Consider the following 13,743-nt stretch of genomic DNA (forward strand, 5'->3'; position numbering starts at 1 on the left):
CAAGCACAAACCTCTCACGGGGCCAACTGCTTCTCCTAAACACTTGTCTCATTGCACCATTGATCACTATCACTCTACTTAAATAATCAGGATCTATAAGGCCAATATCCCACCTTACACCCATAAAGTTAACAAAAGCTGACATCTTGAATTCTTTTTCCTATATATCACAATATAAAGACAAGTTTCAAAATCCACAATCCACACATATACTACTGCCAGTCATATATAATGTCATTACGCAAATCATTCGTTACAATTGTTAAGATTCGTCAATAATAAGGACAATGAAATAGAAAAATCAACCCACTTAAATTCCAAAATGATCGCTTGTACTAAGTGGCTCACAGTCATAACCAGTAACTTACATTGTTTATCAAAACCAACAAAAATAATAGAAATCTTGGTTTGAATCTGTGGTTTTCAATTTTCTAAGTACAGAAACAAGGAAAAAATTCCTATGTTTTTCACTACAAACAAAAATCTCCAAATTTATAAAAACCTAAGGTTTCCAATAATGTTTCAAAATCAATGATTAACACTTTGATACAATGTCATTAACCTATCATTATCATACCAAGAAATGACATAAGTATAGACATACAGCCCAAAACAAAAGATAATAGTAAAATGTTAAAAAAGTTCCTTTTTTTCTCACCTCAGCTATCGAACGAGGCTGTTAAAACTGAGATTCTCCATTGCTACTACCTGAGTTCATCTTGCTCCTTCCAATTTCGTCCTTATAGTTTGTTCAGTGCTGCTCTGTTTTTTGGCCTGAGTGAAGTCTTGCACGTTACGACTGTATGCACAAACGCTTCACTTTACTTTGGCTCGAAAGCAAAGCTTTCGTTTTTTGTATCACACCATGTATTTTTTTACTTATTGTTTTCTTTTTTTTTAACATTTACACCACACAGTAAAACAAGGTTAGGTTAAAAATACTGATTGATTTCATGTTTCCTACATATGCATCACGTGTCCCTGTGCTTAATGGTCGTTACAAATTTGTATAAGTATCATCTTATCCTTTATACCCTTAAATTAATAGAGAGATAACAAGTTTTGAGAGGTAGATTGATGTTTTCAATAGTAAAAGGGGTAATTGAAGATTGTCACTTCATAAGGGGGGTAATACGAAATTAACCCTTAACAATTAAACTACACTTAATTTGTTTGATATAACTTTTAAGTTGATGTAACAAGATCCAGTACATTGGCAGAGGACAAAGAAAGCTAGCTTGAGTTGTAGTCCGAGTAATCTTAGATAAAAAATTTTATTTCAAGTCCTTATTTAAATTATCAGGATTTTTTAATGATCTAAACTTTTACCGAGTAAAAATTCATATGGTAATTGGTGGTTAATAAATAAAAGAATAAAGAAGTTAAATCCTAAATGCACTTGGAGCATCATCTTTAAAAATTCATGAGAGAATCCTAGTTCTAATTTAATAGATATAGATCTCATAAATGATCACTTAAACTATTAAAATAAACAGATAAACTAGATGACATGAAAAACACTCTCTCTAATACAATATATTTTATCTTGTCTAGCATTACTTATATATATGGTGCGGGCGTCCAATTTTTTGTTTTATTTTTTTAATGCAGACACATTGTTAAACTGTGCAATTTAATAGTGTGTTAGTATGAAAAAAAATGAAGACATCCGCACTAAAAAAAGACTCATGTGTGCGTATGTATTCTTCAGAGTAGGCGCTCTCTCTCTCTCTCTTTTTTTTTTTTATGCGAACATGTTATAAATCATATGATTTAATAGTATGTCTGAACTTACTCGATTTAACCATATACCTTAATAATTTGTCCATATGAAAAAAAAAATGAGGTCACCTACATTACATAAAGACCATATGTGTGTCTATATGTGCGCACGTGTGTGCATCTGCTTGCGTATATGTGCGTATGCATGTGTGTGGGTGTGCGTATGCGTGCGTGTGTGTGGGTGTGTATATGCATGTTTGTGGGTGTGTATAAGCGTGTGCGTGTGTGTGTGCGCGTGTGAACATGTGCGCGCATGTTAAGAACAAAGACAAGCTTAAAGACAAAAAACCAACACACCCCAATATAGTGTATTTTATTTTGTAGTACATTAAAATCTATATATAATTTTTTATCTTTTAGCTTATTGAATAAAGTAAGAAATATATATACATATATATACATATATATATATATATATATATATATATATGTATTTTACCAGAAGGAAATAGGATCGAAGGAAGGATGTTAATTCAAAAAGATCTATAATAAGAAATTTTAATAAAAGCATAAGAAATAAATGGATCTGCTTTGGTACGCGGTTGGTTGCTTTTAATTGGTACGTGGCGTTGTTCTACCTGATCAATGCAGAGACTAGTCTGCCTTAGGGACCAGATCTGACTTAGAACAGATCAATATCCCGCATGTTCTGGTTTCCAGCCAATATACCCTTTTTATTATTGCTTTACCAAATATTGATTAGATTCTTTAATCAAGCCTAGCAACAGATCTATAGGCTCATAGATAGTACTAGATCTGGATCCCAGAAATAGCACTCTGATTGGATTGAGGGAGAAAATAAAGATACAACTGAGGATAGAGATCAGGTCTCCTTGCCTTAGAGGAACGTAGCAGTTATATGGCAGATCAGTCTGCAGAGCATGCATAAAAATTTAAATTACTGAAATTTAAATGCTTTAAAATAAATTGCGAAAAATTAAATTGCAGAAATTTAAACATGCGGAGCTTTAAGATTACAAACTTTAAAAGGAATTACAAATCTTACATTTTATTTTTCTTTGCTTTGTGCTTTTTTAAAGAAAAGTATAGAAGAAATGGGAAATTAATCTGAAGACAGGAAAATTCCTTGTTGTCTTCCGATTCTTGATTCCCAGAGAGAGAGAGAGAGAAAAGAAAGAAAGAAAATTAGAATTCTAAAAATCTGAGGAGTCTAAGTCTTCCTCCCGATTTAAATACAAAATGAGTCTTTTAACTGTAGCAAGTCTGTAGCTTCTCCGCTGTAGCGAAACTGTAGCTTCTCAATTGTTGCGAAACTGTAGTCTTTGGAGATGCTTTAAAATACAAGGATAATTCGGGTGAAGAGACATGTGCGCTCTCACTTGTGTCCAGGGGACCACCCGAGGGTACAAACATACATATACATATATAAGAAAGAAAATGCTGGAAATACAAATGGAAATATAATTACAATGGTAGTGCAGAATAAAATGAAAAATTACTCTTTTTTTTTTATACAAATGATAACTTATTTACAATGCTTTATTGGAGAGAAGATTCCGAAACAGTTATCTTCATTTTCGTCTCCAAGAGAAATAAATGGCTCTTCATTTTCTTCATCGTCATCAGAGGAGTCGGCAACTGAAGACTTTGATCTTGAGGTGAGGAGCTGCTCTATAAATTTAAAATATTCTTCTTCAGTTTTGGCGCTGGCCAAAAGAGATTGGGCTTTGGATTTTTGGGTAAGAAAGGTTTCTTGAGCTTTGACATCTTTAATGGTGGGGGGTAAGAAGCCTTTAGAACAGAGCCAATCTTGGATCAGAGTATCAGTTAATTTGGATTGTTCGTCAAACTTTGACCACCATTTTACTTTAAAGGTTCTTTGTAGGATGAGTTGGGCTTTTTGGGTGTGATATCTGAGATTCCATATCCATACCTATCGAAAGAAGAAATTTGTACAGAAACAAAGAAAGGGGGGAAACCTTTTCTCGGATTCAGATGGGATATAGTGTGCTTTAAAGAGGTTTAAACAATGGGTGGCATTTGGAGTTAGAATTTGTGGTATTGGGCCAAAAGAGTTCCACCATTGTTGAAACCAATTAGGGAGGCTTTGAACGGTTACTTTTGAATTGAAGAAAAATAACCAGGAATGAGATTTCTTTGGGTTTTGTATGAAAAATGTGTTAAACCAGGCTTGTTGGTAATCCCAATAGGAATAAGACAAACAATGTGGTAAACACATTTGAAAATTTGGAGGGACGCTTTTTTGTTTGTGAAGTTGATCACCCCACTGGTTTGGGCTCAAGACTTTTAGGATAGTAGCTGTGGAGTAGGCTGGCTCTGAATGGGTTTCACTGAGAAAGAAATGTTTGAATTTTACTGACTCAGTGGCTTCTAAAATGCTTTGATAATAAGACTGGGGGTTTTTCAAATCCCATGGTTTGAAAAACCAGCCTTTAGGGAAAAACTTTGAAATAGCTTGAAATGGATCAGTATGGTAAAAACCATCTTCCATAGATAAAATATTTTGGAAATGGGTTTTATCAAACCAATCGGAAGATTTCTTTGAAAATTTTGGCTGGGAAAGAACAATTTGAGAAGATGAACTTTCACAAGAAACAACTATATTTTGAGAAGACTGTTTTGAAATTTCTTTAGAAATATTTTCTTTAGGAGAAATTTGGCTTTGAGAAAAACTTTGTAAAGCGAGCATAAGCTCACGGGATTTAGAAATGGATTTCATCCACTCATTTACCTGCTCATGTGAGGCAAGGGCTTTAGACTGGGCTTCTTGATCTTCTATCATGTCGATCCAAGACTTGATTGGCATAGCAGAAGAAAACAATTTTTCTTTAAAGGGGGTTGATTGGGGTTCTTTGGAGGTTGCTTGTGATTCGGTGTCTTTAAGAACGGCTTTGCCTTTGTCTTTCTTTTTGGGCGACATTATCTGTTTTGAAGAAATTCCCTGGTTAGAAAATCAGGGATAGAATTTCTATCGCTTTTAATAAATTCAATTTCAAAATAAAAAACACTTAGTATTGCTTGCCATCTTGCAAAAATTTGTTTTGAGGCAATATTTTGAACATCTTTTTTCAAAACATGTTTTGCAGCCTTGCAATCAATTCTAAGTAGAAATTTTTGATTTAATAAATCGCTTTGAAATTTAGAAATACATAAGACAATAGAAAGAATTTCTTTTTTAATAGTAGAATAGTTTTTCTGACATTTATTCCAGTGGGCAGAAACATATTGTACTATATGTTCTTTATTATCTTCTTTTTGCTTTAATATACCTCCATAACCTAAATCTGACGCATCTGTTTCAACAATTTTAGGTAATGCAGGATTTGCAAGAAATAAACATGGAATGTTTCTTACAGAATTCTTTATTAATTGAACAACTTTAGTATGTTCATCTGTCCATGCAACATGATTCTTTTTTAATCGATTATGCAATGGTTTAGACATCCTATTGATGTTAGGGCAGAAATCAAGAACATAATTTAAACTAAATCTGATGCATCTGTTTCAACAATTTTAGGTAATGCAGGATTTGCAAGAAATAAACATGGAATGTTTCTTACAGAATTCTTTATTAATTGAACAACTTTAGTATGTTCATCTGTCCATGCAACATGATTCTTTTTTAATCGATTATGCAATGGTTTAGACATCCTATTGATGTTAGGGCAGAAATCAAGAACATAATTTAAACTACCAAGAAATCTCTGCAACTGAGTTTTGTCAAGAATTTTATCATGAAACTTATCAGCAAATGCAAGAGATCTTTCAATAGGGGTAATTGTTCCTTTTGAAATATGATGACCAAGGAATCGGACTTTTGTTTGAAACAATGAGACTTTAGAACTAGAAATGGCTAGACCAGCCTTTCTAGTGGTAAGATAGAAAGTTTTTAAGTGCTTAAAATGTTGATCGATTGTCTGAGAAAAAATCAACACATCATCTATATAGACAATGCAAAACTCAGAAAAATGATTATAAATATCATTCATAATTCTTTGAAATTCTGAGGGTGCATTCTTTAAACCAAATGGCATAACAGTCCATTCATACTGTCCGAAAGGAACAGTAAAAGCAGTTTTATAGCGGTCTTTAGGGTGAATTTGAATTTGCCAAAAACTAGATTTCATGTCAAATTTAGAAAAAATAAAGGCAGAACACAATTTTTGGAGCAAATATTTTTTATTAGGTATAGGATACCTAATCCATTTTAATGTTTTATTTAAGGGTTTGTAATTTATTACAAGTCTTGGTGTTCCTCTTTCTATTTCGGAATTTTTATTTACATAAAAAGCGGCACAAGACCATGGAGATCTAGATTTTACAATGAGTCCTTTAGTTTCTAAATCTTTTATCTCATTTTTATAGTGTTGTTTCAATTCCATATTTATTTGGATTGGACGAGCTTTAGTGGGTATTTGTTTCTCATCAAAAGAATTTTCATAGGGTAAATCTACCATATGTTGTTTTCTATTCCAAAAAGCAGATGGTAAATCAGCGCATATTTCCTTTTCAATGAGACTTTTAAAATCAGAGATTTTTTTCTTTACAAAATCATTTTGTAATTGGTTTTCAATTCTTTGTAAACTTAAATCCTTTTTTAAACAAAACAAGTTATTTTGTTTAGATTTAAGTATGGCATTTATTTGGTTCTGGTAAACAGAACAAGCTTTAACAATATTTAAGTTTCTTGTTTTTGGTTTCTCAATAAAAGGGAAAACGAGTTTCTTGTTTTTTGCTTTAAAAGATATACTATTATAATTGACAGTATAAGGAGTAATGAGATTTATAAAAGGAGTTCCTAAAATGACAGTATGGTGTATGTCATTTGTAAGAAGAAAGGAAGTTCTGAATTCAAAACCATTATTATGTACTGAGGCATCAACCTTTGATTTAATATTTAGTTTTGAATTATTGGCGGCTGACAGTCTTTCCTTTGTCTTCTCATGAAATTTTTTAGGAACAATATCTTTTTTAATACAGTTTAAGTCGGCACCAATGTCAAAAACGGCAATGGTGTCAATTTCAAAATCTTTAGAAAAAATTAAAGTGATTTTAATTAAGTATTTTCTTGTGGTGATTTGTTTTAAAACAAACAGAAAATCATTGGGTACAGATTCAATGTTTTCAAGGTTTTGTTCATTATCACCATCGGATTCAACTTCTTTATCAGAATTATCTTCTAATTGTTTTTGTAAGAGAAGTTGAATGGTTTCAGAATTATTTTTTTGTTTTTCTTTTAATTCTTTAATCTCAAGTTTGATTTCTTTGATTTCTTTCTGAAGATCTTGGATATTGGGGATTGTTTTCTTTGTTTTCTTTTTACCCAAAATTTCAGTGAGATCATAAGAATTCTTTTTAACAATTGGAACTTCAGAAGTTTCTACTTTATTAGAATCCAGGGTTTTTAAAAGTTTATCAAGGTATTCCTTTTGAAGATTTGGATCAGAAATATGTTTAACAAGCTCAAGAAAAATCTCTTGGTCTTTGGTTAAAACATTGATTTTCTTTAAATAGAAATCTGAATTACTGGTGTCGGAATTACTAGAAGAAACAGATTCAGAGTCATTTAACTCATCAACCTGTAGAGGTTCACTATCTCCCGTCATGGAAGACTCAGAGTCAGAAGACTCTACAAGTAAAGGGGCTACTTTAGAAAGAATTTCTTCATCAAGGCCAAGCTCATGGAGCTTTCTGTTCATCCTGCAAAAGTTTGCAGTGTGGCTTTTCCTTCCACATTTATAACACGTGGCTTCTTTGTAATTAAAAGGGGTCTTTTGCTTGGGTTTAAAGTCCTTCTTTTTAGAGAAGTTGGGCTTCATATAAGGCCTCGAAGGTTTCTTATAAGAAAGTTCTCTAAAATCTCGGAAGGGCTTTTTATGGCTTCTTGACTTGTAATGTTTCTTGTAAGGTTTTGAAGAATACTTACCATTACAATATTTGGAAGTGGAAGTTTTAAAGGGGTCATAATTGAATTGTTTACAGAAACTGCCTAATTATTGCTTAGATTTTCTAAGCTCCCATTTAAGTCGTTTCTATAATTTCAAATCTTGATAAATCTTTAAACCTTCCTTATTAACGAAACTGACAAGTTCACCATAGGTGAGTTCATCATAAGGGATGCGATTATCGTACAAGACTTTAATGGAGTTTCTAACCTTTTTCCCTAAAAGGGTAGGTAAACCTGCAAGGAATTTTTCCTTCCAAGTTATATGATTTGCATCATCCCTAAGGAAAAGTCTGGTGAAGAAAGTGGTTTTATAGTTTTGGAATTCACTAAGTTTTCTACACCTAAGATTGTGTAGAAACTCAGCGTTTTTATCCCTAAGGTGCGAAGGGTCACCTATGAAATGAAGGGATATAGTCAAAATCAGAGTAGCAACTGCATCCTGAATTGAACTATTAAACTCATCAAGAATGGGGGCTCCATTCTCATCGACTTGAATAGAATTTAGGACATCTAATTGTTGCTGTTGAGTGAGAAGATGATCCCACCAACCTTTAAGTTGACCCGTAAAACCAGCAACGAGAATTTCTGCTATGGCACGATCAGAAGTTCCCGCCTGAGTTTTATAGGCATTGGCTGCCATGGTCATTTGTTGCAACAATCCTAAGATGTTATACTCAAACATACCATCAATATTTCACTCATAAACAGAAGATGCATTAAATCGTGATTGATTTAAAGCACTTGGTCTATTATCTATAGCTAGATCTGGTGGAATCTTGACAATAGGTAGGGTTAATTCCCAATGGATTTTATTGGCCTTAGGGACAGATGGTTCTTCTTTAAAGGCTTCTAGATCAGAAGAGGCTATAGACATTTGGTCATGTTCTAGTACACCAATCTTACTAGATTGTGCACTATTATGGGCTATTTGGACCTTACTAGAAGAAGAAGAAGAAGCTTCTATTCTATCTAATTGGTCTCTAATGACTTTAGCAAGAGGAAGTATATGTGATATATATATATATATATATATATATGTATATATACATAGGACAATGATCCAATCCGGGAGTCCACTAGGGGCCGTTGGATTTCAATCCAGTGGCCGCTGGTGGCTTCTTTTTTCTTTTTTTTGCGAGCTGCACATGGTGGACTAGGCTTTGTTCTGGAAACTATTCCAATTCGGGACTCCCGAATTGGAATATATATATGGCTTAGTGTTCTTCCAACCCCTTATAGTTTTTTTATTTTATTTTATTTTTTATGGGTCAATGTCTCTTAATAGTTCCTAATTATTATCTATAAATCTTATAAATAAAGAATTTATCATTAGTTTTTAGTTCGTTAATTAGATTTTTCTCATTTAATCAACCAAAACATCGAAAACATCTTGAATTAGCAATATTTCTTCATGTATTTTTTTTAAATTCAAGTAATTAACAATTCACTTACATATAGCTGAATATATGAATGCGTAATCTTTTATTAGAAAAATATTTCAGATCAGCCCGGAATCAAATTAGTTCCCAGCTACACTACTGCTCAAATCATACAACATGCATCTTGTCTTAATATTCTATTTATGAAGGTCGCGTTACAATAATTGACAATATCGTACTCTAGAAGTCCATGAAAATTTTGATCTTCGTATGCTACTACATGAAGAACAAGAAGAGATGCGATCAATACACCCCCAATCCCCCAGAACAACATGAATTAAAAAAAATTAAAAATTTATCAAATTTAATAAACAAGAATTAAAAATCCAAATTCCTTCATTTCCACACCCCCTCAACCCAAAAAAAAAAACTTTTTTTGAATCTCCTTTTGAATATTGCATAGTGTTGATTAAAAAAGATTTAAAAACGAAGAAAACAAAAAACAAAATCTGCCGGTGGCTGGCAAGAATTCTGGTACGGCCAAAGAAGGGTCAATGCCTTTAGCCCTACAATAGGAAGTTAAATTTGGCATTGCTGTCACGATAAAATTTCATGATATTGACTTCGCATCGCATATTTCAATTTCAGAAAGAAATAAAAGTTCAAATTAAAAGAAAAATCAGCCAAATATTATGAAAAAGGCAATTTGTGTGTCTCACCCTTATCAAAGTCGACCAGACTTTAATTTGCACCTTTTATTGTATCCTATAGCAGTTACAGATGATTTAGAATGTACTTCAGGTTGGAAGAGAGAAATCAGCTGCTTTTAATGTTGCAGAAGAGAACAAAAACAACAAAAGAGAGTAACAGGGTTGACAAATGAGGTTCCTCATCATTGAGATTTAATGTCACAGGGCTCTAAAAAATTTCAGCAATGAAACGTGTTAACTCATGCTACTACCTGTACAAATGCCAACTCAAGAAGAAGCAGGGGATACAAATGGAAGAAAAACAAGTATTTTGGGATGGTTAACCTGTTTCTGCTCATCTGCCAAACATTTCACCAAAAAACCATTTGAAAAAACTGTAACTTTGCTGACAAAGCAAACTTTCCTCTGTCTGGACCAATACCTGAATTTCAAAGCAAAAGAGAGTTAACAAGAAAGAACAATGTCCTACACAGATGAATAAATAAATTTTTTTGCTAATGTTTTTTTGTTAAGAAGAATGCCCTCCCTTCAATAATCTTTTAGCAAAATGGATTGATCTGCCTATGGGTATCATCCATCAATGATGTTCTAATGTGATACAAAAATCAAGATTTTAATAGATATAAATTAATATTGGGTATTATATCTGAAGTCAATTTTGTTTAACAAAGTTTATAAATACTGAGAGAGATTGAAAATGCAGTTAAATACAAGAAGAAAACGCTAGAATTCTAAAACATCATCTCTATAAACAATATGGAATTGGGAAAAAGAACAAAACAATTTCTCCATAACTATTTGAAATTCAGAGAGCACAATTTCAAATGGGATAAATTTCCATTCATGGTTTTTTCCGTATCTGTCTCCTTCAATCTTTCTGAATGGTATAGCATTCCATTATGACACATGCTGTTATCTATTCCAAAGGCATTTGGAAGATTATGACAGACTGAATTTTTCCAATTCTCGTAAGATTTGAAAGATTCGTTCTCTAATTCTGGTCCTTCTACTTGTTTGTCAACTCATTGAAAGTCTGTTTCTTCAAGAGAACTTATATATATTTGTCAGTGATAGCGACCAAACAACAAACTTCGAATTCAAGGATGCTAAAAAATATCACAAACTAAAGAAAGGAGAAGAAGAACAAAAGAAATGAAAATACCTTGAATACAAAACCAATGTTCAGTTCGTCAACTGTTAACAACTTTCTGTGGCTGTCTTTTCTGCAAAAGGCACCCAAATCGATCAGATATACCAGTGGGATGCCCAATAAAACAGAGGGACAATTTTTATTTGTTATTTTATTTTTTTCAAAAAAAAGGGTATTTCAAAGTCCAAAATCATGAAGCATTTCTGTAAATGCCGCTTCTTTAATCCAAAATAATTATTCAACCTATGCATAAAAAAGACCTGCATCATTAGTCCTTGCTTATAACAATTCGGCATGCAAAACTTAGGATTCTAAATTCCTCAGTAGAATGAGCTATTGATACAAGCATGAGCAAACAGGAGCTGGGATTGTTCAGTTTGAAGATCTAGAGTTCATTTGCAATCAGAGTACTTGTTAAGGGTACTTCTATACAAAGGGCCAACACTGTATTTATGATTTTCTAGGATAAAAGATATTTTAATGTCAAGTCTAAGTTGATACATTAAGCTCCTGACTTATTTTTTTCAATCTAAGGTTAATTATTTTACTAGATTAATTATTGTTAATCTTTGGATAAGAATGACTCGAGTCTATATATATCTTCCCTAGTCTGAAAATTACAAGAGTAAGTATTGAAACTTGTTTATGTAGCTATATAGTCGTTTTCATGTGCTCTATCTTTCTTACTCTTTTCCCCTCACATATATAATCTACTTAAACAGGAAAAATGAAAATCACTCCAGTTGGTATTACCAATAGCTGCACATATTAAATTTATTGATAACAGTGAGATTCGATGAATTCAAATATAAAACGTTGTAAGAGAGAATTAAATTATCAATCCTCTGCAGAATACTACCATGCAGCAAACCCACTGACAGCAATCGATCAATGATATCAACACGCTGTTGTATGGATTTCAAAAGTGAATTCAATGATGAAACCCTCTTTCTAACCCCCAAAATCTTTGCCGCATATTGCATAATAAAGGGCAATGGTGCATCTTCCAGTAGTTGATCAAGCTCTGTCAACAACACACACAACAAACATAAAAAATAAATTACATAATAGTAATGGTAATGGCAGTAATAATAACAATAATAATAAGGTAAAAAGGACAGGCACCACTCATGCTTTGATGAAATGGTCAAGGGTCTCCATGACTACTTCTGAAGGATCTCCATGACCATTTCACCAAAAACACCATTGCATGTACAATCTGTAAAAAAATTGAAATGATAAATAATAATAATAATAATTCATGTTAAAAAGAATAAGTCCAAATAAAATACAGTTGGTAGCTAAAGTCAGAAGCCATGAAAGAGGTCTACGTCACACTTTCTCAAATCAATAAGACTCCATGACAATTTCACCAAACCACAGGGTGCTGCTGCTATCATTTTTCATAATACTAATAATAATAATTCATGCTTAAAATGATAGTAAGAGAGCGAAGGTTAATAAAACGACCTCCTGTAAGACGATCGATGGCGGAAACGAGCTGGTCCTGGGATTGAAGAGTGTCTTGAGCTTTTGAATCAAAATCCTTGATAACGGCTGTCAACATTGACGATAAAGCTATGGCCAAGGCGTCACTGCTTATATTATCAGACTCGGATTCTTGAGGATTTTCAGGGGTCTCGTTACTGGAAGAAGGATTCGTGCTTACTCGACCTGAAACAGTGGTTCCTTCGCCGGAATTGCAGTTGTTTTGCGACGCTTCGTCCATCTTTTTCTGAAATTGCGATTCTGCTGGATGATGATGAAGAAGATTGTTAATCATTTAATGGGCTATAAATTGGGCCGTTGAACCCAAAACCACATTTAATGCTTGGGCCGCTTCTGATAAACTCTACTCAGTTTAGCCAACAACTATCTTCTGGCATCCCTCAAAATTTCTGGAAAAAACCTTTTTTGTAATTGAAATTACTTAAATAATCTACTACTACTACTATTATTATTATTCATCACAATAATTGGGACTTATAAACATAGATACCAAACATTATAAAGCCCTCTGGTCTAGATACCATATAAGTCTTTAGAGGGCTAGCGAACCTTATTCACAAACTTATCTTGCAGGGAAAAGCTCAGGACCAAAAAACACATCACCTCCATCAATGTTAAAAAACATTTGTACACGTGAGCATGTCAAATGCCCACATATGTCGCAACATATACTTCAAAAAAAAATGTCGTAATATTCACACAAAACTTAGTACTAAAGCTAAGTATAAAAAGGGCCTATCTGCTAGATTTGCTAAAACTTCTTAAAAATTGTAAAAATTGTGCTGCACTTAAAGATGTATGCTTCTAAGCTTTTCCTACTAATCCTATAATTATTTGAATTTGGATTCCAGTAATTGGGATTCCTATCTGCTAGATTTACTAAAATTTCTTAAAAATTGTAAAAATTGTGCTGCCCTTAAAGACGTATGCTTCAAAGTTTCTCCTACTAGTCCCATAAATATTTGAATTTGAATTCTAGTAATTGGGATTCCTTTATGCATTACTCTATATTTATTTTTAAGATAATCTAATACTTTTACTAACTCTTATCTACTAAGTTACGAACAATTGAATGTAAATAATGCTAGAGATAGACTATTGTAATACTTCTACTAATAACTTCTTCTGTATTAATTATTTTGGATTGGTGTTTTCTATACCATTTCCTATACTATATCCTTGATTAAATGCTACTTCTATTCTCCTGTTAGCAATAATTCTAAGTTAAATATTAAAATCTATATTCCCTATTACTGCTAGTCTTCCTAAATTATCTACCTTCTA

The 13,743-nt window shown here is 32.7% G+C and overlaps 1 protein-coding gene across 3 annotated transcripts; it reads right to left on the bottom strand.

The window, feature by feature from the left end:
• Positions 1-9,153: 9,153 nt before the first annotated feature.
• On the bottom strand, positions 9,154-12,829 carry LOC102631365 (uncharacterized). 3 transcript variants are annotated; one of them, XM_052439004.1, is made up of 4 exons: positions 12,418-12,820; positions 11,810-11,974; positions 10,963-11,023; positions 9,154-10,221 (listed from the first exon to the last, which is right to left on the bottom strand). In XM_052439004.1, the coding sequence occupies exons 1-3, from the start codon at positions 12,731-12,733 to the stop codon at positions 10,998-11,000; spliced, it is 507 nt and encodes a 168-aa protein (XP_052294964.1). In that variant the 5' UTR covers positions 12,734-12,820; the 3' UTR covers positions 9,154-10,221; positions 10,963-10,997. The 3 variants fall into 3 exon arrangements, with proteins under 3 accessions (XP_052294964.1, XP_006478017.2, XP_052294965.1); XM_006477954.4 differs by having other exon boundaries at positions 12,421-12,788; XM_052439005.1 differs by lacking the exon at positions 9,154-10,221 and adding an exon at positions 10,235-10,833 and having other exon boundaries at positions 12,418-12,829.
• Between the last annotated feature and the right edge of the window lie 914 nt (positions 12,830-13,743).

The sequence above is a fragment of the Citrus sinensis genome, chromosome 3, assembly GCF_022201045.2.
Source record: "Citrus sinensis cultivar Valencia sweet orange chromosome 3, DVS_A1.0, whole genome shotgun sequence".
Taxonomy (NCBI): Eukaryota; Viridiplantae; Streptophyta; class Magnoliopsida; order Sapindales; family Rutaceae; genus Citrus; species Citrus sinensis.